The sequence below is a fragment of the Lipotes vexillifer genome, unplaced genomic scaffold, assembly GCF_000442215.2.
Source record: "Lipotes vexillifer unplaced genomic scaffold, Lipotes_vexillifer_v1.1 scaffold841, whole genome shotgun sequence".
In the NCBI taxonomy this organism is placed as follows: domain Eukaryota; kingdom Metazoa; phylum Chordata; class Mammalia; order Artiodactyla; family Lipotidae; genus Lipotes; species Lipotes vexillifer.
Genome location: NW_006798403.1, coordinates 695,188 through 722,900, shown reverse-complemented (window position 1 = coordinate 722,900; position 27,713 = coordinate 695,188). Strand labels below are relative to the sequence as shown.

At 41.3% G+C, this 27,713-nt stretch overlaps 1 protein-coding gene across 1 annotated transcript in view; it reads left to right on the top strand.

The window, feature by feature from the left end:
- The window catches only part of STON2 (stonin 2), a 111,133-nt gene that overhangs the window by 1,896 nt on the left and 81,524 nt on the right, over nucleotides 1–27,713 (top strand). The window contains exons 2-3 of the mRNA XM_007470468.1: nucleotides 232–516; nucleotides 25,280–25,474. Of these exons, the coding sequence (XP_007470530.1) occupies nucleotides 232–516; nucleotides 25,280–25,474 (480 nt within the window). The remainder of the gene's footprint in view (nucleotides 1–231; nucleotides 517–25,279; nucleotides 25,475–27,713) is intronic.

The following is a 27,713-nucleotide window of genomic DNA, read 5'->3' as shown; positions in this document are numbered from 1 at the left end:
GCCTGCATGGAGACTGCTATGGACATCCTAGGGTATAGTTTTTATGCATTTTAAGGTAAACACTCTTTAAGCATGGAGACAGGTGGGCATGGCTGTTTTTCTGCCCTCACACCCTGTAATGGTGAGTCCTTTGATCACTGCTTGCCTGTCGTTTGTTTTTCCTCCACGAGACAGTTCTGAAGAGTGGCCTTCCTCACATGATGTGATGGCAGTTTCTGGTATCTGTTTCAGGGGGCACTGAAGAGCACCTCCCAGGACCATCGTCTTCCTCAGACCAGTCCGAGATCTCTTCTGGGGAGAACCGTGTGGTGGATGGAGGCTCTCAGGACCTTTCCCCCTCAGAGCATGATGACTCTTCTGAAAAGATGGGCCTCATCTCTGAAGCGGCCTCCCCTCCCCTGAGCCCTGAGCCGCCTCCACCTGACCTGGCTTCAGCCATCAGCAGCTGGGTTCAGTTTGAAGATGACACACCCTGGGCCAGCACATTACCACCTCATAAAGAAGCAGGTGGGACAGGTAGGACAGGTGAGGGGCTGTGCTCACCAGGGACGCTTTTCCATGAGAGGTCTGCAGGGCTGCCAGCATTCTGTTTTGCCTGCTCCAGAGCCCTGAAGCACTGGAGAGAGCAGACAGAGATCTCATCTGGCTTAATTCTATGACACGTTTTTATTAACATAAGCATGTGGAAGGATTTATGTGTTCTGGGCCTTTTCCAGCCTTTTACCCTTGCCCTGGCTGTTAATTTCTCTTTGGAAGTATGCATATTTATTCATCTATTATGGACTAGAATTCTGTTTACTTAGCACCTAAATTGTAAGCTCCTGTGAGTAAAATGAATGTCTCTCAAAGTGTGGACCACCAACCATCTCTAATAGAGTCACCAGTTATACATAGATGTTCTTATGTCCCAAACCTTTAGAATCCAAATCTTCAGGGGTGGGAACTGTCATTAATGGTCAGTCTCTTACTTTGTGGCATTTAACTGGCCAGAAGCTGCACTGGGAAGCTGAGTGAAGCCAAGGGAATGATTAGTTCCTAGCCTGGTGACCTGGCTACTTATTTTATTGTGCACTGAAGCATACCAAGGGTGATTGGGATAACCTTTGGGACTGTATTAGTTTTCTATTTGCTGCTGTAACCAATTACTACAAACTTAGTGGCTTAACCAACACAACTTTATTATCTTACAATTCTGTAGTTCAGAAGTCCGACCTGGGTGTGTCACTGAGCTAAAACCAAGGTGTTGGTGGGTCTGCATTCCGTTCAGGAGGCTCTAGGGGAGAATCTGTGTCCTTGCCCTTTCTAGCTTCTAGAGGCTGCCCACATTTCTTGGCATGTGGCCTCTTCCTCAGTCTCCGAAGCCAGCAATGTTGCATCTCTCTCTGCCTTTTTCTTCTATAGTCAAATCTTCCCCTCCCTGACTTCTGCTTTCCTCTTCCGTTTTTTTTTTTTTTTCTTAATCTGTATTGGAGTATAACTGCTTCACAAGACTGCACTAGCCTCTGTCGCACAACAAAGTGAAATCAGCCACATGCACACACATACATCCCCATATCCCCTCCCTCTTGAGCCTCCCTCCCATCCCTCCTTATCCCATCCCTCTAGGTCGTCGCAAAGCACCTAGCTGATCTCCCTGTGCTGTGCTGCTGCTTGCCACTAGCTATCTGTTTTACATTTGGTAGTGTATATATGTCCATGCTACTCTCACTTCGTCCCAGCTTCCCCCTCCCCCACTGTGTCCTCAAGTCCATTCTCTATGTCTACATCTTTATTCCTGCCCTGCCTGCCACTAGGTTCATCAGTACCATTTTTTTTTTTATTCCATATATATGCGTTAGCATACAGTATTTGTTTTTCTCTTTCTGACTTACTTCACTCTGTATGACAGACTCTAGGTCCATCCACCTCACTACAAATAACTCAATTTCATTTCGTTTTATGGCTGAGTAATATTCCATTGTATATATGTGCCACATCTTTACCCATTCATCTGTTGATGGACATTTAGGTTGGTTCCATGACCTGGCTATTGTAAATAGTGCTGCCGTGAACATTGTGGTACATGTCTCTTTTTGAATTATGGTTTTCTCAGGGTATATGCCTAGTAGTGGGATTGCTGGGTCATATGGTAGTTCTATTTGTTGTTTTTTAAGGAACCTCCATACTGTTCTCCATAGTGGTTGTATCAATTTACATTCCCACCAGCAGTGCAAGAGGGTTCCCTTTTCTCCACACCCACTCCGGCATTTATTGTTTGTAGATTTTTTGATAATGGCCATTCTGACTGCTGACTGGTGTGAGGTGATACCTCATTGTAGTTTTGATTTGCATTTCTCTGATAATTAGTGATGTTGAGCATCTTTTCACGTGCCTCTTGACCATCTGTGTGTCTTCTTTGGTGAAATGTCTGTTTCCTCTTCTGTTTTTAAGGACCCTTGTGATTACACTGGGCCCACAAGGATAATCCAGGATAATTTCCCCATCTCAAGGGTTTTAACTGAATCACATCTGCAAAATCTCTTTTGCCATGCAAAAGCACATATTTACAGGTTCGGGGATTAGGATGTGGACATCTTTATAGGGGAGCATTATTTTGTCTACCACAGAGACCTCTTAGCAAAGCAAGGTTGATGTTTTTCTGTTGGTGGGTTAAATGTTTTGCTAGTTTTGATGTTTAAAACAATTCCTTTGTTTTTTAAACGTGTTTTCAACATCAATAAAAACAATTTTAAGAAAATATAAGGCATAATTCTACTGTATAACAAACATTTACATTTCTACATAACAGTTTGCACATTGATACACTTTTTCACATTTAAGCATCAGATTTCTCAGTGAATTGTTGGTGAGAAAGCCATGACACTCAAAGCAGCATGGATGAAATGACAGGTCCAGACAGGCTTCCCAGTCTGGCTGGAGGGGGGACGTAACCTTTACTGAACACCTAACACAGTAAGACAGTGGGCTAATTAAGCATTTGTGCATTTGAGGGAAAGTTACTGAACACAGGGCAATGAATCAGTACAGTAGTATGCTTGTTTTTAGTAAGATACATTCACTAAATATTTATTCTCTCAGACACTGTGCTCAGTGCTTTACATCATCTCATGAACTCTCAACAACGATCATATGAGGAAGGTGTATTTAATATTATATTCATATTACACATGAGAAGACTGAGACAGATAGTGGTTTGGGAATTAGCCCACAGTTGTATGCTAGGAAGTGGCAGGAGAGAGCTTTACTACCAGGCAGACTGGCCCCAGGATTTTTGAACAGCCTAGGGATGCTGTGTGTGGTATGTTTGTCTTAATCTTCCCACTATTGCTATAGTTTCCTCTGCTTCCTCATTCCCCGGAGGCAGGGGAGTCGAGGGATGGGTTGCCCTTAAATGGCCCTGCTTTCAGATCACTGATTATACTCAAGGCATTCAGATTCTTTTACATATTGTTCATACCTTACCTTTAGTTTCAAAGACCTCCTGATTGCTTAGAACTGTTTATATGGCAGATGGATCAATTTGCTTTAACTCTTCACCACTTATTTTGGCAAAACTAACTTTGGAGTTAGTCATAATTATGTTGCCCCCATCTGACTGAGGATTTTAGCTTGTTATTGATAATGGTTTTGACCTTTAATGGTTTTAACCTTTAAATCATTAAAATCTTATCCTTTAAGGCAGCAGTTTTCAAAGTGTGGTCTATAGATCTCTGGAGTTTCCCCAGACCCTCTCAAGGGGTGTGTGGGACCAAAAGTATTTTCATAATAATTCTCAGTTGCTTTTGGTCTTTTTTACTGTATTGGCATTTGCATTAACGGTGTAAAAGTAATGGCAAGTAAAACTTATGGCCATTGTGTACAATAGTTAAAAAAAAAAAGTCAACTTCACATAATATCCTTCATGAAGTAGTAAAGATTATTAATTTTATTAAATCTGGATTCTTTTTTTTAAATAAATTTATTTATTTTATTTATTTCTTTTTGGCTGCATTGGGTCTTTGTTGCTGCACGTGGGCTTTCTCTAGTTGCGGCAAGCCGGGGCTACTCTTCATTGTGGTGCACAGGCTTCTCATTGCGGTGGCTTCTCTTGTTGCAGGCCACTGACTCTAGGCACGCGGGCTTCAGTAGTTGTGGCTCACGGGCTCTGGAGCACAGGCTCAGTAGTTGTGGCGCATGGGCTTAGTTGCTCCACAGCACATGGGATCTTCTGGACCAGGGCTCGAACCTGTGTCCCCTGAATTGGCAGGCGCATTCTTAACCACTGCGCCACCAGGGAAGCCCTAAATCTGGATTCTTGAGTACATCTTTTTAATATTTTCTGTGACAAATTAGGAAATATGCATAAAACACTTGTGTTCCATACCAAGATATAATGGTTGTCTTGAAGAAAAATGGCTATCTTGAAAAAACTGGGTTTGAAAAATATTTTAATTTAAAAATTAAATTTAAAAATCAAAATTATTTAAAAATTATTTGAGAAAGTCAAAACAGTGCAAAAAAAAAAAACCCTTGATGAACAATATATCAGCATTTTAAAGACAAAATTCAACCAACACCTGCATGACTGCCACACTGCACCCTAATCCTAGCCCTGGTTCCAGTAAAACTCTATGTACAAAGATAGGTAGCTAGCCTGTGGGCCACAGTTTGCTGATTTTATATTTTTTAAATATTGTATTTAAAATGTTATTTGATTACTAAGTTTTTTGGTACCCTTTTAAATTTTGCACCGGAGGTAAGTGCCTCACTTGCCTCACCCTAGTGCCAGCCTTGTACTGAACTAAGGATATGGGATTCATTGATATCACTAGAGGACAAATCAAGAAATGACAACTTCCAAATGTGTGAAAGCATAATTGTGGCCTGAAAACTGCCCAAACGTTCATTACTAGTTCCATCTGTTTCCACGTATGAACATTTAACCCAGCTCTGTGGAGATGGAGCTCTCTGCTGCAGGAAGAGCCTGTTGGCTGGTTTCCCAGCAGACGTGAGGCCCAATGTGTAGGGTCAGCCCCACCTCAGCAAGTGTTTCTAACCCAGGGACCCAAGAACCATAGAGGACTCTGCAGAGCATCAGGGTGGTAAAGAAAATGGTAGTAAATCCAAGGCTCCTATCTGAACTCTCCTGCTGATACCCAATTGCCCATCAAGGAACCCCCCAAATAAAGGACCACCGGGTACATCCCTCTTACCCAAACTAGCCTCACCAACTAGGCCAGCTCCCTCATGGGTTTCCTCACACAGACTGTGTTTAACAATAAGGAAGAGTGAGTGGTTGGTAGAGCTAAGGCCAGGTGGTAAGCAGGAGAAACTAGGCTTCAGGTCACTCAACACAGAAGATGCAGGCAGTTCCATCCTGGAGGCTGTTGAGCAGCTCAGATTCTAAAAATTTGAATCCAAAAGATTTGGATACCTGTGCTGTGTCAATGATATCACATACGTTAACTGCAAGCATTACACCAAACTAGTGCAGTGTTGACAGCAAGTATCTTCATGGTGATAGAGACAGCCTGAGGCTTCTTGCAGTCACCGCTCCCTGCTCTATTCTTTGGATAATGCTAAGTTTTCCTGGTGTGGCAGGCCGAATAATGGCCCCCAAAGACATCAGGTCCTAGGCCCCCAGAACCTGTAAACTTTATCTTATTTGTAGAAAGGATCTTTGCAGATTGATTATGTTAAGGATTTTGAGATAGGGAGATAATCCTGGATTATCTGGGTGTGTCCTAAATACAATCACATATGTAAGAGGGAGATAGAGGGAGAATTTGCCCACACAGAGAAGGCAATGAGAAGACAGAACAGAAAGGGATTTGAAGATGCTGGCCCTGAAGATTGGAGTCATGCGGCCACAGCCAAGGAATGCCAGCAGCCACCAGAAGCTGGAAGATGCAAGGAATGACTTCTCCCCTAGAGCTTCTGGAGGGAGCATTGCCCTGTTGACATCTTGATTTTGGCCCAGTGATTCTGATTTCAGACTTCTGGCTTCCAGAACTAGGAGAGAATAAATTTCTGTTGTTTAAAGTCACCGGGTTTTTGGTATAGCAGCCACAGTTAAGATATCAAGTCTCCAAAATCTTAAAATGGAACCAGACTGAGAATAAGTCAATCCGGCTAGTGGAGCATCTCTAATAGTGCAGGCCATTTACTAAGCAGATGTTCTGTGCTAGCCACTATGCGTCATCTCCAAAGTTTGCAGCCCTTTACAAACTTTTTAAAGTTTACACCACCATGCATGCAGGTGGTGAAGTTCAGCCAGAACAAGGGTTCCATGGAAACTGATTTTCAGCTTCAGCCCTCTTCCCAGTCACATAAGTATCACCCAAACAAACGGACTCTTTCCTATAACGGAGTTACAGTTTCTCAGTTTATTCCCATTTTCCTCACGTTTGTCCTATTTGCTTCTAGCAAATGCCTAGCACCCTCTGGTCAGATGTCTTTGTGTCAGGAGAAAGGGAAAAATGTGTATCTTGGACTCATCCCATGCAGCCTCTCTATGAGTATCCTTTTATGAGAAAATCATCGTGGCCTCAGAGAAATAGGTGGGGAGACGACAAAGGAGGGCTGATTAGTGACATTCCTAGTCTGGATTCCTGGAAGCAAAAAGTGGAGCCTTACTCAGCCAGCTTTTTTCATACCTTAACATCCTGGCTTGCAAAGAGAAGTTGGGAAAGAAATGATCACACACACAGGAGTGCCTAGGTAGAGAAATGTTATCCAGGATACTCCTTTCCCCTCCCCCAGTCCCCATTCCTCCACTCCTCCACAGTTTTCTTGACAAAAGCAAAGCAAAACAAAACAAAACACCAAAAAAACCCACAAAATAATTTATCTTTTAAGTTGTGCCACCTAAGAATAAAGTCAAGGGGGCATTGGATTTCAGCCTGGAAGGGGAATGTGCAATTTGCCTTCATTAAAATGCAGGAGGCTGCTCTAGGCATGGGGAGTAAGGGACAAAGAGATTGTCATTAGTGTTAAATCTCTTGTTTTTGTGGCATTAAATGCCAGAAGGTGCACAGGGAAGTTAGAGAAGCCAGGGAGTAAGTAGTTAGTCCCCACCCTGGTGACCTGGCTACTTTTTATTGTTCACTGACACATACCAAGGGTGACTGGATAGCCAGGAGTAACAGCTAGAGGGGAAAACAACTCCAGAGATGCTTAAATCCATCAAGGGAACAATTTTCATTTGGACTTCAACTAGGGCAGGGTTTGAAGTGAATAAGTGCCACCGTGGTTGGTCTGGGAAAAAACGGAGCTACCTGATCTCCCTCAGAAAAATATGAATAAAATCAATTGAGTGACAGAGCCTTTCTATAACTACATACATAGGAAAGAGAGCTGGCACCAGTTCTTTGGACCTGAGGATACTAGGAATGAGAGAGCATATAAAATCATGCCTTTTGATTCTTTTGTAAAAATTGTTTCTTCCATTAAGACCCCTGAAATTTGGTGAAGGCCAAATGTGGAATTCACATATCTGACTTAACAGGACCACTTTGGCTCAGGCTGTGTTGATAAATATCCTCTTTTGAAAGATTTTTATTAGAATCTTAACTGTCAAACACTTAAACTTCGGACTTAAATTAGCAAAAGGATACTGTTCACACCTCCAGTTTGAAGATGCTGTGTGATCAATCTGGGTTACATGGTGAAAAATGTCAAAAAACTTAACTGAAAACTTGTTTGCCAAACTCTGAACTAAATGCACAGATATTCTGTTAAACCATGAGCAGAACCAAAGTTTTTTGTTTCTTTTTTTTTTTTTTTTTAAACCTTCTGGTGGATCTGTTCAAATCAAAATTGAATCTTTATATTGTTCTCTTAAAGAAATATTTTTGAAAATGAACCTAAACCCAAGTGTGTTTTATTCACATTGGGTCCTTTAGCAATAGTGTTTCTGAGGTTGCCTAGTTGCACAAAGCTTTCCTAACTTAGTATTTTGCTTGCTTTGACTTTAAAATTCTACCGTGCACCAGGAAGAATGTAGTAGTTAGCTTCCCTGTCACCTAAAATCTTTACAAAGATTCTCTCAGACCCAAGGCCGATTTCACAGATGTGCATTTTACAAGTGTATGGGTGTGCTTAGAATATGTTCGCAAATGCATGCAAATTGACTGACAGAGCAAAGGTCATCCCCAAATTAAAACAAAACAAAACAAAAAGTAAGGCGCTATTATCAACATGAGGCTTCCTGTTCACTCATCATGTTACGCACTGACCTTCTTCCAGGGACATGACAGTTTTGTGGCAATGCCAAGGCTGAATTGGACCCATTATGCAGATACTGCAGGATATGCATAATTACAAACATAAGAAAAATTTGATTTCCGGAACATTTGTCCCACAGCCCAAGCAAAACACTAGTATTCACTTGTCCTTCAAATGTCTTCCCTCACAAGGTGGACTGAGGCCTTCCCGTTGTGTCTGGGGAGGCTAATTATTTGGGACCAGAGAAAGAGCCACTTGTTTGGGGGAGGGCCAGAGATGCCATCAGCCATTCAAGAGGGAGGCAGGGGTGACAGCTGAGAGACTTAATCCTGAAGAAGACTAGCCCATTGGTTAATTTCTGTTACGTTTTTCATTCTGGCTACTGGGGGTGGGTGGGTGAGTGGTGGATGGGGGTGGGATAAGATCCCAGCCATTTGGTGAATACAGAGAGACCAGATGCCCTGCATTTGACATGCATATATATTTCTCTCCTCAACAGAGGAGGTCTTATTTTCTTTTAATACCTTAAATTATTCTTCTCTGCCTTTAAATGTAATTAATGAGCTTTCTGGAATCCATGTCAGACCATGATGCACTCAGGAATGAATTTAACAGAGCCTTTCTTCCTCGGGGGTCTGCCACCTCTCTGCCCCTCTTCACTGAGCTCCACTCTGCTCCAATTGCCACCTCTCCTGCTGTTCCCCAAAGTGCATTTCTGCTCTTACTGTCCCCTCAGCCTTTAAAGCTCTTCCCCTACATTTTCACTCAGAGCTGTGCTCAGCATCACCTCCGTTCACCAACTCCCTGCTTTTTCTTTTTTTTTAGATAGATAGATAGATAAATATTAAAAAAATAAATAAAAATGAACTTACATCCCTTCTGGGTGGGAAGTGTCCCTTTTTGATGGAACAGGGAGTTTCTCTGTGCTCTGGGTGAGACTGGGTGCTCTGGGAGCAGTGTTTTGGGGGGGTCCCTCAGACAACGCTCAGGGCCCGGCTGCCCTTGGGGAGAGGGTAGCTGAGCTATCGAAAACCCCCCACTCACCCCATTTTCAACTAGAGCTGTTCCAGCCATGCTTGTTTCACATGTTGGACGTCTTAAATGATTTCGTTTGAAGAAAGAAATACTTGGGGTTTAAAAAAAAGGGAGAGAGAGAGCTGGAAAGCCACTCATCTGAGGAAGAAGCACTAGGCTAGGAATCAGGAAGCCTGGTTTCTCTGCTTTTTCTGGCTTTATATGTCTTTACAGCCCATGTCTCTACCTGAAATTAGGTTGTATGCTTATTTGTTTACTGTCTCTCTTCCCCACTAGAGGAAAGGGACTTTGTCTCTCTCACTTACTCTTTATCCCAGAATACGGTGCATGGACCTTAGTAGGTGCTCACTTTGATTTATTGGATTAATGAATGAAAAGGTGAAAGATGTACATGAAATCTAATGCAGAAACATTATTGTTTATGTGGGCAATGAGTGGCTAGTAGAACTTGAAGGATGGCTTCCTCAGTGAAGTGAATTTTTTTTTTTTTAATAAGCAAACTACAACAGCCTCTTCTCCATCATGCCTTTCTCTTATCAGCTTGTTGTCATCATCAGTTTTTGATTTCACACTGTTATGCACATAGTGCATGTATAAACATACCACATACATCTACGTAGATACACACATACACAGACATAACATACACATGTAACATGTACTCACACATACATTTACATATACGCACATGTAACATGTACACTTACATATATACACCCACACACATACAACATATACGCCTAACATAACATATACATATTTTATTAAAACTCCAGAATTCTCCTCTTCCAGAGAATATGCTAGCTCACCCAGGGAGCCGTGTGGCCTATCTCACCCTCACCCTCAGTGTGGGACACAAAACACAATAAGCTGCCCAAGCATGCATTAATTAACTGGTTCATTCATGCAAAGAATATTTAGGTGCTGGGAATGCAATTATGAGAAAGTTGGACACCGTCCCTGTTCTCCCCAAGCTGAGGTTAATCCAGCGGTCGGGCAGTCTGTTACCCATGAAGCCTTCTGGGGTGAGCAGGCACTCCGCTGAGCCAGTCCTGGGGCAGCTGCTTTGTATTGCCAGCTATGAAATAGCGTGAAAGCCACCAATGAAGAGTCGAATTAGATCTATTTTGTATTCATGGATGGGCATGTTTATGGCATTGGAAAAATCACTTAGCCCTAGTGAGTAGACATCCAAGTATAAATAAAGGACATGACATCAAAATGTATATAAGTATTTGAAGTTTTAGTCTACCCAGGATTCCAAAGTATAAAAAGAGAACAGTATTTGCTGTATTAATTGTTTCAGCTGACAACTTGTAAGTTTATTATTTATTCAATCAATGGTGCTTTGAGCCCCTACTAAAGGCACTGGGGATACAGTGGGATATTCCTGCCTCATGGAGCATCCATTCTGCTGGGGAAGCCACACCAGAAACACGATCAAGAAGTAGATACAATGTCAGTGTGTTAGATAATGTAAGTGGGAAGAAGAGAAAAATGAGGCAAAGAAAGGGAATAGGGTGAGGGAGGATGTGAAATTTTACAGAAGGTCAGGGCGTGACTCTCTGAGCAGTAACTTTTGAGCGAAGACTTGAGGGAAGTGAGGAGTGAGCCTTGCAGAAATCAGGGAAGGAGCCTTCTAGGAGGAAGGAACAGCAAGTGACGGGACTCTGGGGAGGCGGCCGTGTTCGTGGGATGTGATTGGAGTGGAGTGAATTAGGGAGAAGTTCGAGAAGAAGATGAGACAGAGAAGTTGAGGGGTCTCAGACCACGTAGGTCCTTGAGTGTGGTGTGATCCCACTAGGCTTGCACAGATAACTCTATTAGAAGACTGTGTGGCTGCTATGTTGAGAGCGGACTGAGAGGACAGGAGACCAGGGGACAGCCACTGCAATGATCCAGGAGAGGATGGTATCTTGCACCAGGGTGGTAGCTTGAAGATGGTGGGAAGTGATTGGATTCCAGGTATATTTTGAAGGTAGGACTAACAGAAGCTGGGATGGACCAAATGTGAGAAGAATCAAGGTTGCATTCTGAACATCTGAAAGGGTGAAGGAGCTGGTGTGGAAGGGATAGTAGGAACTTAGTTTCTGACTTGTAAAGTTAGAGATCTATGTCAAGATTTCAAGTAGATTTGGACATAAGTTTATGTCTGGAAGTAATAACGATCACTTAACCCTTTTTGAGTACTTCCTTTGTGCCAAGCATTTTTCCAAGTGCTCTGTCAGTATTAGCCTAATCCCTTTATGAGAGCCCAATCCCTTTATGAGAGCCTAATCCCTTTCAGCTCCATTTTACAGGTGAAAACACAGAAGAACAGATGTATTAAGTAACTTGTCCCAGGCTACAGGGCTGAATGTGAACCAGGCAGTCTGGATCCAGAGTCCTTGTGCACAACCTCATAGGAAAGGAGAGAAGGCAGATTTCTATCTTTTTTTCACTTTATTCCTTGCTGGGTGGATGCGGCTCTGAAGCATCGTGATGATAGCAGCCTGCTGTTCGCCAGCCAGGCTGTCGGAGGTCTGGTCCCTGGGAGAAGAGTCAGCTCCAGGCCCAGTACTTTCTCTCATTGTTCAACTGATCTTGTGGCCTGAGGATATTCACTTCAGAACCTAAGTAAAATGATTTATCCAAGATTTCTAAGCTGATAAATAAAGTGTATGAGACCAAATGAGAACAGTTTGTAGGATGTAGGGACTTTGCCTCTCCCAGCTGCATTATTCTTAGTTTCTCTTTCAAGGGAAACTTTGGAGTTTTATCTAAGAAATGTAAAGAGCTAATGTGAAAATACAAATCGTTAAAAATAGCTTCCTTTCTTGAATAATTAGTCTTTTGATATGTGGTCTTAATAAGCTTTATTATCTACCAAATAAACACAAAAGAACATATTTAAAATGTGTATTAAGTTAAAAGGACAACAGTGCAACCCACCACCCAGTTTAATAAATAGAACACTGTCATCACCCAGAAGCTGCATATTTCCCTGCCGATCATGACATCCTTTTTCCAGACATCCTCTTCCCTCCCTCCTCTGTCACCCACTTCCTGGGTTTTGTTATAACTGCTTTACTTCTTTTTAAAAATATATTTATTTATTTATTTGGTTGCACCTGGTCTTAGTTGCGGCAAGCAGGCTCCTTAGTTGTGGCATGCGAACTCTTAGTTGCAGCATGCATGTGGGATCCAGTTCCCTCACCAGGGATTGAACCGGGGCTGCCTGCATTGGGAGTGAGGAATCTTAACCGCTGTGCCACCAGGGAAGTCCCTGCTTTACTTTTCTGAACAGCTTTCCTACCTACATATGCATCGAGAATGACATAAGTGAATTTCCTCTGTTTTTGAACCTTATGTAAGTGGAGTAATACTGCATGTATTATTCTGTGGCTTGCTCCTTTTACACATTATTTGTGAGATTTTTCCATGTTTTTGCCTGTGGGTATAGTTCCTTTAGTGTTTATTGCAGTGTATTCCATCTTAGTAATATTCCACAATTCATTTACCCATTCTCTGAGCGAGGGATATTAGAGTTATTTCACTTTTCCGCAATTAAGAACGTGCTTCTATGAGCATACTTTTTGTCTTTTCTACGAGCATTCCTATCCCGGTGAACAAGTGCAAGTGATTCTCTTGTATAAAAAAGTCGGAGGGGAATTGCTCTGCTGCAGGGTGTGTTTATTTTCCACTTTCTCAGATAACTTTAACATCAACCCTTTTACTACAGTGGTTCCAGTTTACTCTTCTACCAGCCACATATGAAAGATGCTGCGGCTCCACTTCCCCGCCTACGCTGGGATAGTCATGTTTCACTGTTTTTGTCACAGGGAGGCGGGGAAGAGTAATGGTATCTCATGTGGTTTTAATCTGCATTTCCTAGATTGCTAATGAGGTTGAGTTTCTTTTTTTCCTCCTTTTCTTTACATCTTTTTCCATTTAGATTTTTTCTTTCATAAAATGCCTAGTGGCGTATTTTTTTGTTGAGGGTATTTTCCCTTTTCTTGCTGATTTCTAGGAGTTCCTTGTGGATATGATGTGTGGCAGATATTATCTCCTACCGTGTGAGTGGTCTTTTGACTCTTTGTGGTGCCTTTTAGTGAAAAGTTCTTAATTTTAATTATAGGAAATTTGTTTATTTTTCTTGTATGCTTGGTACTTTCTTTGTCTTGGTAAAGGAAATCTTTCCGTACCCCAAAGTCATGACCATATTAAGCTATATGCCTTCTAAAATGCTTCTTATGTAGCCTTTCACACTTTGACATTCAATCCACTTAGAACTGATCTTTCTGTATGGTGTGAAGTAGGAGTCTAATTTCATTTTTTTCCATATAGTAGTATTTTCCCAATATTATTTCTGTTGTTTTATTTATTTTAATATATATTTACAAATATATTTATATTATTAAACATTTGATTTCATTCATATCTAAATAATGTTTTCTGCTTAATATGAGGAAAAAACCATGCTAGGATTGTGATTGAGAGGCAAAACTCTATAATCCAGTTTAGGGAGAATTAACATCTTTACCTCATTAATTCTTTCAGTCCCTAAATATAGTATATCTCTCCATCTAATAAGGTCTTCCCTGTGGTCTGTTAATACGCTTTACAAGTATCTCCTCTGGGGCCTTGCCTATCTTCTGTTAAATTTATTACTATGTATGCTTCATATTTTTTGTTGTTGTTATAGATGCTCTCTTGTTTTCTTGCTGGTTAAAGACTTTAAAAACTTTTAATACTTTTGCTTTGCAAAAGACCCTGTTAAGAAAATAAGGAGACACTCATGTATGCTGGTGGGAATGTAAAATGGTACAACTTTGGAAAACAGTTTGGTAGGTTCTTATAAAACTAAACATGCAATTACCATATAACTCAGCAGTTGTACTCTTCGGCATTTATCCCAGTGAAATGGAAACTTATGTTCATACAGAAACTTGTACATGAATGTTCATAGCACCTTTATTTATAATAGTCAAGAACTGGAAACAACCCAGATGTCCTTTAGCAGATGAATGGTGAAACTAACTGTGTAGTACATCCATACTATGGAATACTGCTCAGCAGTAAAAAGGAATGAAGTATTGATATGTTCAGCAACGTCAGTGAAAGTTAAAGTCATTATGCTGCGTGATAAAAGCCAATTGTAAAAGGTTACATACTGCATGATTCCATTTATAAAGCATTCTTGAAATGACAAAATTATAGGAATGAAAAACAAATTAGTGGTTGCCAGGGGTTTAGGAACAGGGCATGAGGGGAAGAGGTGGGACTGAATATAAAAGGGCAACAGGCAGAATCCTTGTGGTGGTGGAGCTGTTGTGTATCTTGACTGTAGTGTGGATACACAAACCTACACGTTGATAGCATTACACAGAAATAAATACAACACAGACACGTACCACATGTAAAACTGGGGAATAGGAATAAGACTGGTAATCTTATTTTCTCTTTGCTAGCTTTTAAGATCTTCTGTATGTCTTTGGTCTTGGTGTCGAAAACTCAGCCTCTGTGCACCACTGCCGAATTGAATTTCGGAAACAGAGTTTGGGGTGAAGTAGAAAAGAATAGCTTTATTGCTTTTCCAGGCAAAGGGGGACGCAGTGGGCTTGTGCCCCTCAAAAACTGTGTGTCCCAACCTGGGGGGATTTGGTGAAGATTTATAGCAATGATTCAAGGGCAGGGTCGCTGATAAGGATCAGGGTGTGCGAAGGGCCTGCACTCCTTTAATCTGGTCTCAGGTGGTCTCTTGAAGAGTTTCTCTGGTTCCTTTAAATCGGAAATGAAGAATGCTAAGTCTTCCATTTGTTGGGGTTTTTAGTTCTGTAAAGAGCTCAAAGATATTTTTATGTGTATCCCTGCCCCGAGGCTGCACTACTGTTTCTAGACTGTTCCTCCCTTGTCTCTGCAATCCCTCCCTTCCCTGATTAGCAACCATTCGAATCTGCCCTGCAGAACTCAGGGAAGGTCATGGAGGCTGGAATCTATTCCCTACAAACAAGAAATGGGGGACACAGAAAGGCTTCTGTGCTCAGGAGCCCCATAGGGTCCTGCTTGGTTTCAGTCTTACATAGTTTTGATATCTACTTATGGAGTTATTTTTGGTTACCCTCCTTGAGGTACTTTGTGATTTTTTTAATCTGACAAATAAAATCTTTCATAAATTCTGGGAAATTCTCAGCCAGCATTTTTTCAAATATTGCCTTCATTCTCTCTCTCTTCTCTTTAGGAACTCAGATTCGATATCTGTGGGACCTTCTCACTCTGTCCTCCATGCGTTTTACTCTCTTTCCACTATCAAAGTGGAAATACTTCGACCAGGTTCTCAGACTGGAAGTTTTTCTGACCACACAAGTAGTTTTAGCTGCAAACCCCTATATGGGACAGCCTGTGGTTATAAAATCTCAGATTTTTTTTTTCCCCCTCTATCTTGCATCCTTAGCATGGAGTTACTAGTGGGGGCCATTCCTAATTTACCCTTTAACTGAGCCCTTTGAGAATTCTAGCTTTAGGCACCAGATCTTCTGTTAGATTTTCCATCTTGAGTAAGTCCTAGGTTTTTTTCCCTTTGCCTTGTCAGGGAGGAATAAATTTTCCTCTACCCTTCTAGGTTCTTCAGACCGGTCTAAGAATTAAATTAACATGAGACAGATTAACAGGAGAAAATCAAACAAAACTTTAATGACACGTATACATGGGAGAGACCCAGAAAAACTGAGTAACTCGTCTTAATGGCCGAAGCCCTCACCTTATATACCATCCTTAGCTAAAGATGAAAGAGGATGTTGAGGGTGGTGAGTCTTTGGTGGGAGGTGACCAGGAAAAGCAGAGTAAACAAGGCTGATTATGATGCAGATTTAAGTCCAAACCTTCTCCACTGATAAGAGTTTCTGGAGATTTGGTCATCCTCCTCTTGGTATGAGGTACAGCATGAGGGACAAACCCTTACAAATAAGATTTCCCTTACAAATGGAAATTTTTTTTACAAAAGGGTAACTCTTACTTGGTTTTCAGAGTACTTCTCATGTCTGCTGTTTCTTAGAAAATGACCAGTTTAAGACAATTAATATGCCACAGAGACATATTTTAGGGTGCCAAATTCTGTTCCCCTATACCTTCTTCACAAGAGATTGAAAAAATTCAAACTTAGGAGTCTCCCTGGTTTGTACAAAATCCTCAGGGTATAAAAATCAGGTTGTGTGCTCTGCTTACCATTTCTGGGTTCCAGCTTTCACTCGGCCTCTGATAACTCTTTACTTTCTTGCTTACCCTGTAATGTATTGTAAATATTGTTACATTTTACCTAATATTTTACTTTTATTTCCATAATAGTTGTGTCTAATCCATGACACTGTAGGAAATGGCAATCCTGTGATAAGCTTTTACAAGTTCAGCTTTGCTTTTTTAAAAAATTGTTTATTATTATAATTATTATTGGCTGTGCTATGCAGCTTGCACAATCTTAGTTCCCCGACTAAGGATCAAAGCCAGGACCCAGTAGTGAAAGCACCGGGTCCTAACCACTTGACACCCAGGGAATTCCCTTTGCTTTTGTTTTTTTTCTTGGTTATTTCTTCTTTTTATTTTCAGTGTTTTGATTTTTTTCCCTATGTTTGTGTGGGAGTTTTATTTTAACAGTCTGTATTTAATACAGAATGTCTGTGTATAGACTGTTATGGACATAACCAACAAATCCTTACTCAGTGCCTACTTTACACCAGGCACTATTCTAGAAATGGGGATTTGAAGGGGAGGAACAATAATTTTTCCTCTACCCTTCTAGGTTCTTAGCTGAGAAATCCCTATGATAAAAAATCAACAAGAGAAAAACAAACAAGTTTTTTGTTTTTTAACATCTTTATTGGAATATAATTGCTTTTTCATGGTGTGTTAGTTTCTGCTGTATAACAAAGTGAATTAGCTATACATATACATATATCCCCACATCTCCTCTGTCTTGCATCTCCCTCCCATCCTTCCTATCCCACCCCTCTAGATGGTCACAAAGCACCAAGCTGATCTCCCTGTGCTATGTGGCTGCTTCCCACTAGCTATCTGTTTTACATTTGGTAGTGTATATATGTCCATGCCACTCTCTCACTTTCTCCCAGCTTACCTTTCCCGCTCCCTGTGACCTCAGGTCCATTCTCTACGTCTGCATCTTTATTCCTGTCCTGCCCCTATGTTCTTCAGAACCTTTTTCTTTTTAGATTCCATATATATGTGTTAGCGTACAGTATTTGTTTTTCTCTGTCTGACTTACTTCACTCTGTATGACAGACTCTAGGTCCATCCACCTCACTACAAATAACTCAATTTCGTTTCGTTTTATGGCTGAGTAATATTCCATTGTATATATGTGCCACATCTTTACCCATTCATCTGTCGATGGACACTTAGGTTGTTTCCATGTCCTGGCTTTGTAAATAGTGCTGCAGCGAACATTGTGGTATATGACTGTTTTTGAATTATGGTCTTCTAAGGGTATATGCCCAGTAGTGTGATTGCTGGGTCGTATGGTAGTTCTATTTTTTGTTTTTTAAGGAACCTCCATACTGTTCTCCATAGTGTCTGTGTCAATTTACATTCCCATCAACAGTGCAAGAGGGTTCCCTTTTCTCCACACCCTCACCAGCATTTATTTGTAGATTTTTTGATGATGGCCATTTTGACTGGTATGAGGTGATACCTCACTGTAGTTTTGATTTGCATTTCTCTAATGATGAGTGATGTTGAGCATCCTTTCACGTGTTTGTTGGCAATGTGTATATCTTCTTTGGAGAAATGTCTATTTAGCTCTTCTGCCCACTTTTCGATTGGGTTGTTTGTTTCTTTGATATTGAGCTACATGAACTGCTTGTAAATTTTGGAGATTAATCCTTTGTCAGTTGCTTCAGTTGCAAATTTTTTCTCCCATTCTGAGGGTTGTCTTTTCGTCTTCTTTATGTTTTCCTTTGCTGTGCAAAAACTTTTAAGTTTCATTAGGTCCCATTTGTTTATTTTTCTTTTTATTTCCATTTCTCTAGGAGGTGGGTCAGAAAGGATCTTGCTGTGATTTATGTCATAGAGTGTTCTGCCTCTGTTTCCCTCTAAGAGTTTTATAGTGTCTGGCCTTAAATTTAGGTCTTTAATCCATTTTGAGTTTATTTTTGTGTGTGGTGTTAGGGAGTGTTCTAATTTCATTCTTTTACATGTAGCTGTCCAGTTTTTCCCAACACCACTTATTGAAGAGACTGTCTTTTCTCCATTGTATATTCTTGCCTCCTTTATCAAAAATAAGGTGACCATATGTTTGTGGGTTTATCTCTGGGCTTTCTATCCTGTTCCATTGATCTGTATTTCTGTTTTTGTGCCAGTACCATACTATCTTGATTACTGTAGCTTTGTAGTATAGGCTGAAGTCTGGGAGCCTGGTTCCTCCAGCTCCGTTTTTCTTTCTCAAGATAGCTTTGGCTATTCAGGGTCTTTTGTGTTTCCTACAAATTGTGAATTTTTTGTTCTAGTTCTGTGAAAAATGCCATTGGTAGTTTGATAGGGATTGCATTGAATCTGTAGATTGCTTTGGGTAGTACAGTCGTTTTCACAATGTTGATTCTTCCAATTCAGGAACATGGTATATGTCTCCGTCTGTGTGTATCATCTTTAATTTCTTTCATCAGTGTCTTATAGTTTTCTGTATACAGGTCTTTTGTCTCCCTAGGTAGGTTTATTCCTAGGTATTTTATTCTTTTTGTTGCAGTGATAAGTGGGAGTGTTTCCTTAATTTCTCTTTCAGATTTTTCATCATTAGTGTATAGGAATGCAAGAGATTTCTGTGCATTAATTTTGTATCCTGCTACTTTACCAAATTCATTGATTAGCTCTAGTAATTTTCTGGTAGCATCTTTAGGGTTCTCTATGTATAGTATCATGTCGTCTGCAAAACAGTGACACTTCTTGTTTTCCGATTTGGATTCCTTTTATTTCTTTTCCTTCTCTGATTGCTCTGGCTAAAACTTCCAAGGTATGTTGAATTATAGTGGTGAGAGTGGACAGCCTTGTCTTGTTCCTGATCTTAGAGGAAATGGTTTTAGTTTTTCACCATTGAGAATGATGGTGGCTGTGGGTTTGTCATACATGGCTTTTATTATGTTGAGGTAAGTTCCCTCTATGCCTACTTTCTGGAGGGTTTTTTATCATAAATGGATGTTGAATTTTGTCAAAAGCTTTTTCTGCATCTGTTGAGATGATCATATGATTTTTCTCCTTCAGTTTGTTAATATGGTTTACCACATTGATTGATTTGCATATATTGAAGAATCCTTGCATTCCTGGGATAAACCCCACTTGATCATGGTGTATGATCCTTTTAATGTGCTGTTGGATTCTGTTTGCTAGTATTTTGTTGAGGATTTTTGCATCTATGTTCATCAGTGCTATTGGCCAGTAGTTTTCTTTCTTTGTGACATCTTTGTCTGGTTTTGGTATCAGCATGATGGTGGCCTCGTAGAATGAGTTTGGGAGTGTTCCTCCCTGTGTTATATTTAGGAAGAGTTTGAGAAGGATAGGTGTTAGCTCTTCTCTAAATGTTTGATAGAATTCGTCGGTGAAGCCATCTGGTCCTGGGCTTTTGTTTGTTGGAAGATTTTTAATCACAGTCTCAATTTTAGTGCTTGTGATTGGTCTGTTTATGTTTTCTGTTACTTCCTGGTTCAGTCTTGGAAGGTTGTGCTTTTCTAAGAATTTGTCCATTTCTTCCAGGTTGTCCATATGATTGGCATATAGTTGCTTGTAGTAATCTCTCATAATCCTTTGTATTTCTGCAGTGTCAGTTGTTACTTCTCCTTTTTCATTTCTAATTCTACTGATTTGAATCGTCTCTTTTTTTCTTGATGAGTCTGGCTAATGGTTTATCAATTTTGTTTACCTTCTCAAAGAACCAGCTTTTAGTTTTATTGACATTTGTTACTGTTGCCTTCATTTCTTTCTGATCTGATTTTTATGATTTCTTTCCTTATGCTAACTTTGGGATTTTTTCTTCTTCTTTCTCTAATTGCTTTAGGTGTAAGGTTAGGTTGTTTATTTGAGACGTTTCTTGTTTCTTGAGGTAGGATTATATTGATATAAACTTCCCTCTTAGAACTGCTTTTGCTGTATCCCATAGGTTTTGGGTCGTCGTATTTTCATTGTCATTTGTTTCCATGTATTTTTTGATTTCCTCTTTGATTTCTTCAGTGATCTCTTGGTTATTTAGTAGTGTATTGTTTAGCCTCCATGTGTTTGTATTTTTTACAGATTTTTTTCCAGTAAATGATATCTAGTCTCGTAGCATTGTGGTTGGAAAAGATACATGATATGATTTCAGTTTTCTTAAGTTTACCAAGCCTTGATTTGTGACCCAAGATATGATCTATCCTGGAGAATGTTCCATGAGCACTTGAGAAGAAAGTGTAATCTGTTGATTTTGGATGGAATGTCCTGTTAATATCCATTAAGTCCATCTTGTTTAATGTATCATTTAAAGCTTGTGTTTCCTTATTTATTTTCATTTTGGATGATCTGTCCATTGGTGAAAGTGGGGTGTTAAAGTCCCCTAGTATGGTTGTGTTACTGTCAATTTCCCCTTTTATGGCTGTTAGCATTTGCCTTATGTATTGAGGTGCTCCTATGTTGGGTGCGTAAATATTTTTAATTGTTCTATGTTCTTCTTGGGTTGATCCCTTGATCATTATGTAGTGTCCTTCTTTGTCTCTTGTAATAGTCTTTATTTTAAAGTCTTATTTGGGGCTTCCCTGGTGGCGCAGTGCTTGAGAGTCCGCCTGCCGATGCAGGGGACACGGGTTTGTGCCCCCGTCCGGCAAGATCCCACATGCCGTGGAGTGGCTGGGCCCGTGAGCCATGGCCGCTGAGCCTGCACGTCCGGAGCCTGTGCTCCGCAACGGGAGAGGCCGCAACAGTGAGAGACCCGTGTACCACAAAAGAAAAACAAAAACAAAAATCAAGTCTATTTTGTCTGATATGAGAATTGCTACTCTAGCTTTCTTTTGATTTCCATTTGCATGGAATAACTTTTTCCATCCCCTCACTTTCAGTCTGTATGTGTCCCTAGGGTTGAAGTGGGTCTCTTGTAGACAGCATATGTATTGGTCATTTTTTTATATCCATTCAGCCAGTCTGTGTCTTTTGGTTGGAGCATTTAAGCCATTTACATTTAAGGTAGCTATTGATATGCATGCTCCTATTACCATTTTCTTAATTGTTTTGGGTTTGTTATTGTAGGTCTTTTCCTTGTCTTGTGTTTCCTGCCTAGAGAAGTTCCTTTACATTTGCTGTAAAGCTGGCTTGGTGGTGCTGAATTCTCTTAGCTTTTGCTTGTCTGTAAAGGTTTTAATTTCTCCATTGAATCTGAATGAGATCCTTGCTGGGTAGAGTAATTTTGGTTGTAAGTTTTCCCCTTTTATCACTTTAAATATGTCGTGCCACTCCCTTCTGGCTTGCAGAGTTTCTGCTGAAAGATCAGCTGTTAACCTTATGGTGATTCCCTTGTATGTTGTTTTTCCTTTGCTGCTTTTAATATTTTTTCTTTGTATTTTAATATTTGATAGTTTGATTAATATGTGTCTTGGCGTGTTTCTCCTTGGATTTATCCTGTATGGGACTCTCTGTGCTTCCTGGACTTGATTGACTATTTATTTTACCGTATTAGGGAAGTTTTCAACTGTAATCTCTTCAAATATTTTCTCAGTTCCTTTCTTTTTCTCTTCTTCTTCTGGGACCACTATAATTCAAATTGTGGTGCGTTTAATGTTGTCCCAGAGGTCTCTGAGACTGTCCTCAATTCTTTTCATTGTTTATTCTGCTCTGTGGTAGTTATTTCCACTATTATATCTTCCAGGTCATTTATCCATTATTCCCCTATTGATTCCTTCTAGAGAATTTTAAATTTCATTTATTGTGTTGTTCATCATTGTTTGTTTCCTCTTTAGTTCTTCTAGGTCCTTGTTAAACATTTCTTGTATTTTTTCCATTTTATTTCCAAGATTTTGGATCACCTTTACTATCATTACTCTGAATTCTTTTTCAGTTAGACTGCCTATTTCCTCTTCATTTGTTAGGGCTGTTTTTTTTTTTTTGTTTTTTTTTTTACAGTACGCGGGCTTCTCACTGTTGTGGCCTCTCCCGTTGCGGAGCACAGGCTCCGGTCGCGCAGGCTCAGTGGCCATGGCTCACGGGCCCAGCCGCTCCGCGGTGTGTGAGATCTTCCCGGACCGGGGCACGAACCCGTGTCCCCTGCATCGGCAGACGGACTCTCGACCACTGTGCCACCAGGGAAGCCTCTGGTGGGTTTTTACCTTGCTCTTTCCTCTGCTGTGTTTTTCTCTGTCTTCTCATTTTGCTTAACTTATTGTGTTTGGGGTCTCCTTTTCGCAGGCTGCAGGTTCGTAGTTCCCATTGTTTTTGGTGTCTGCCCCCAGTGGGTGAGGTTGGTTCAGTGGGTTGTGTAGGCTTCCTGATGGAGGGAACTGTTGCCTGTGTTTTCGTGGATTAGGCTGGATCTTGTCTTTCTGGTGGGCAGGACCATATCCATTGGTGTGTTTTGGGGTGTCTGTGACCTTATGATTTTAGGCAGCCTCTCTGCTAATGGGTGTGGTTGTGCCTGTCTTGCTAGTTGGCATAGGGTGTCCAGCACTGTAGCTTGCTGGTCATTGAGTGGAGTTGGGTCTTAGCTTTGAGATGGAGATCTCTGAGAGAGCTTTCGCCGTTTGATATTATGTGAAGCCAGGAGGTCTCTGGTGGACTACTGTCCTGAACTCGGCTGTCCCACTTCAGCGCCACAGGCCTGACACCCAGCCGGGCCACCAAGACTCTGTCCGCTACACGGCTGCCTGCAGTCCCAAGTCCCTGGGACGTAGCTCTGAGCGGCTCCCCAGAAGTTTAATAAACATGTATACTCCTATATACATGGGAGGTACCCAGAAAAAAAAGGAATAACTCCCTGAAATGGCCCAAGCCACCACCTTAAACACTAGCTAAAGACAAAAGAGGATGTTGGGGGAGGGAATAGGCCAGTTTGGGTAAGTTACCAGGTTACCCTGGTAAACAAGGGTAAGGTTGTTTTGCAGATTTAAGTCCAGACCTTCTCTGCTGATAAAGGGTCTCTAGAGATTTGGACCTCCTCCTATTCCTGGTACAGAGAGAGAGACAGCTTTACAAGTGGAGATTTCCCTTATAAATGTAAATGTCCCTTACAATAGGGTAACTTTCACTGAGTTTTCAGAGCTTCTCCCTCATCAGCTGTTTCTAAAATATAATAAACCTAAAATAATCCTTATGCCAAAAAGGCATATTTTGGGGTAGCAAATCCTTCTGGCCTTCAGGGCAGAAGAGTGAACAATAATGAACCAAAATCCTTGCCCCCAAGGAGCTTGAATTCTGGCGGGGAAGACATGGGCCATATAGGCTGTTAGATATAACGTTAAGGAGAAATAAAGCAGAGAAGGGGACTTGCATCTTTGGAGAGAATAGCTCATGAGAAGGTCACATTTTTATGGAAAATGGGGTGTGAGCCATAAGCATTCCAGATAGAGAAAAGATCTCTGTTTTATAAATGCCTAAGAAAATAGAATGAAAATTCTCTGTAGTTTCATATTTACACCATGTCACAGATATTGCTATTTATTTATTCATTTTCCTCTTAAATCTCAGTATCTCTTCCTCTTTCTGAACCCAACACCATAATTTCGATTCTCCAGCCAGGAGGCCTGACTGACTCTATGTTTTTGGACAAGCTACTTAATTAACCTCTTTGAGTCTGTTACCCGCTGTGTAAAGGAAGACCACTGTCTAACTCTCAGGACCCATGGGCAAGATGAGATAACATTTGTACAAGTGTCTGACATTTCATGGGTACTCAATAATTGCTAGTTTCTTTCTTTTTTTTTAATTCTTCCTTCCCTGTTCACACTCTTTTCAGCACTTGTTTTCAGTACTTGTCAGTAAATTTGTGATAAGATTCTTATGCAACACTGTGGAGAAACCATGTGATAGGCGATTAACGAAAGACAAATTAGGAACATTAGGAAACTTGATTTTAAAAAAAGAAACTTTCCGCAGTGGTTTTTGCTAAATTTGGTGCTCAAGGTTACAGAGATAAAGCCAAGGCCTGTGCACTTCCCCCTTAAGGATATTTTTCATTGTATGCCAGGTCTATGCCTAGTAGATCTCAATTTGTATATGTAAGTCTACAGATTCTCCAGTTACAGTCAAACTCAAGGCAAGCGGAGACATATCACATTCATATGTAAATACATCTATATTCACATTCTTATCCCTTAATCCAACCTAGCTCTAATTTTGCAGTGCAAATTAGTAAGTTTTCTTGAGAGTGTTGGTGTGCCACTAAAAATGGAGGAAATGTAAGGGTAAGGGTGAAACTACATGTAGTTTAGGTCTGAATGAAACCAAAACCTAGGTTTAGAAATAAAAGTAGAGCCTAGGGACTTCGCAGGTGGCACAGTGGTTAAGAATCCTCCTGCCAATGCAGGGGACACAAGTTTGAGCCCTGGTCTGGGGAGATCCCACACGCTGCGGAGCAACTAAGCCTGTGTGCCACAACTACTGAGCCTGCGTGCCTATAGTCCGTGCTCCGCAAGAAGAGAAGCCACCGCAATGAGAAGCCCACGCACCGCAACGAAGAGTAGCCCCTGTTCGCCACAACTAGAGAAAGCCAGTGGGCAGCAACAAAGACCCAATGCAGCCAAAAAAGAAAAAAAATAGAGCCTAAAATCACTCATATTCTTTGGTGAGCTTATCTTTGATTTGAAGGTCATTAGACCTTAATTGTAGTACCCGTTTTGATACTGACTCACTGTGGGGTCTCAGTCAATTAGTTTTCCCTGTCTATATCATGAGTGACACTTCCTTACCTTGTACGGCTATTGAGATTTCATAGTGCTTGTGTTGTTTTAGTGCTTGTCTGACTTTCATAACATCAAACAAGTCAGACAAGCACTAAAGATAAAGTACAACTATTTATACTGTATGTTTTTGGTTTTCCGTCTGTCCCCAGCCATATCATTGACCATGCCCTGCTGGACGTGCCCTTCCTTCAACTCCCTGAGGAGATGCCCTCTGCCCTCCGAGAGCAGCTGGACCACACATTCTGAAGACACCAGTAGTCCTAGTTTTGGCCCTTCGTACACAGGCCTGCAGCTCATCAGTGCTGAGGAGCAGAGTGGCCTGGCTTCCAGGGCCGACTCGACTGGTAAGATGGAGCCCCAAGCCAGAGGGCTCTGCAAATCACTTTTGGTGACCTGTTGCCACTCATCAAATCTCTGCAGCCAGCTTTGTTTGCAGAATGAGTTCAGGCATAGTCATCCAGTCAAAAAGCTAGAATCCTGAGTGGTTCAAAATTGCATTGGGGAAAAACATGCACACAGATTGGCTGGTTGGTTGGCAAGGTTATCAATACTGGGAAACCATTTGACAGTGTATCTTAAGGGGCTGTTTTCTGACTGTTCTGTACAAGTACGGTTCCCTGTCAATTTATTTTCTCCTTGGTTAACGGAACTATGTGTAATATGAACAAGGCTGAATCTTTCATCCTACCACCCACGCACCTTCCCTGTTCAGCAAGAGGGAGGTTACATTTAAGCAGAGGAAAAGGAAATGTTATTTGAAGTGGAATGAGGATCAGGATGCAGCAGCTGTGTCAGAGTACAGATCATTTTGCAGTTCTGTTTTCTCTGTTGTGCCTGGATTGATCTATGCACCAGTCTATAACATCCCATGTTCTCATTTATTACATTTCCGGTAGGTGTAGGGTGGAATGCTGGCTGGCTTTGCAGGTGGAATATGGGCCTGTCAGCAAGCACTGTATTATGGGTTGGGTTTAGGGCAGCATTGGAAAGATGTTGTGTGTGGTTAGTGTTTTGGTTATTTGGCCCAAGGGATTGCTTTCCTTTGAAAGTGATAGAGTTACTGATGGTTTCTCTGTAGATGAATTTACCCGTTGTGTCCAACAATATTTGTTTTTCCTTCTCAAAAGTGTGCTTTAGGAATTTGTCTCTGGATCACTTTTCAAATTTGGGTAACATTTGTCCTCACGGTGTGTGCTACTGGGAGGTTCTACAAGTAAAAAGAGTGATCCCTCTTGCAGACTAAAGGGTTCAGACAGGATTTGGTTTGGTATTTGATAATATTGCAAGGAATCCTAGTTTATGATGGTCTCTCTCTCTCTCTTCACAAGCCACAGTTCTTTATTGCATTTTGTTTGCACTGACACACTCAATTCTGGTTGATGCTCTGTGATGGATGATCTTGATCAGCAGCTGAAATATGCCCTCATACCCCCCTCTCCACCCTGGGGAGCATTTCATGGATGGGAGCGTCTTGTGGATGGGAAGTCACAAGCTGAGGTGGTGAGGTAGAGAGGCGGTGCTTGCCTCCCATTTGCGTCTCCTTGCTCTCAACCTCTTTGCCAAGCCCTCCCGTGGAGGAGGCTAAGAGCACACAGACGCTGGAGTCAGACTGCTCAGGTTCAGATCCTCCTTCTGCCATTGTGACCTTGGGCAAGATTCTTAGTATCTTTACGACTCAGTTTCCCCATCTGAAAAATGGCCGTAATAATAGTACTTACCTCAGCCAAATTATTACTCACTCCAAGTGAGACAGTTTATGTACAACATATTAACATAATGCCTGACACAGAATGAATGATCGTCAAGAATGTGATTTCTTCTCTCTCCTGCCCCAGGGTTCTTATTGCTTTAGAGAAGGAGAGGTGGGCTCCTCACTGCAGCAAAAGTCAAGATCTCTAGGCTCAGGCTGTTTTTTTTTGGTGGCCTCTTTACTTAGGTGAAAATTGCTTTAATTCCTAGAGGTTCAAATGATGAAGATCAGAGTCCTAGCCTGAACTGGACATTGTTAAGCTGTCCCCAAAGCTTATAATTATGTTTAGTATCTTCCTTTTCATTGAGAAAGCCTCCTCCCCTGTGTTGTTTTGGTCAGGGTCCTAGCAGGAAGCAGATGGTGCCCTCAGAGGGGTTTATCTGGAGAGAGTTTAATGAAAGAACTGCTTACAGAGGCAACAAGACCTAGATTCATGGAAGAGGGGCTGCCCCACAGGTGCTATGGCTATAGAAAGAACAACATTACTGCCAGAGACTTGGCAAAGTGGGGAGAGAGGGGGGAATAAATACCCAGATCTTGTGTTGGTCCTCCCATCAGCAGATCTTGTCGGAAACCAAAGGGCATGGAGCCCTGGTGAGGCAGCCCACAGCAGTCAGCCACCAGGCCACAGAGCAGGTTTAGAGAGGTGGAGAATGGCTTTGGAGTGAGGGGTGGTGGTGAAGCAAATGGAGAATAGCCAACACACTTTGGTCCCTACCAGGAACTAAATGTCCTGCAGGCTGGGGTCACTCCAGAGACACAAATGCAAAACCAGGACTAGAGGATGATGAGTGATGCTCTCGGTTTCCTCCTTCAGCAGGCGGCGGTTTCTG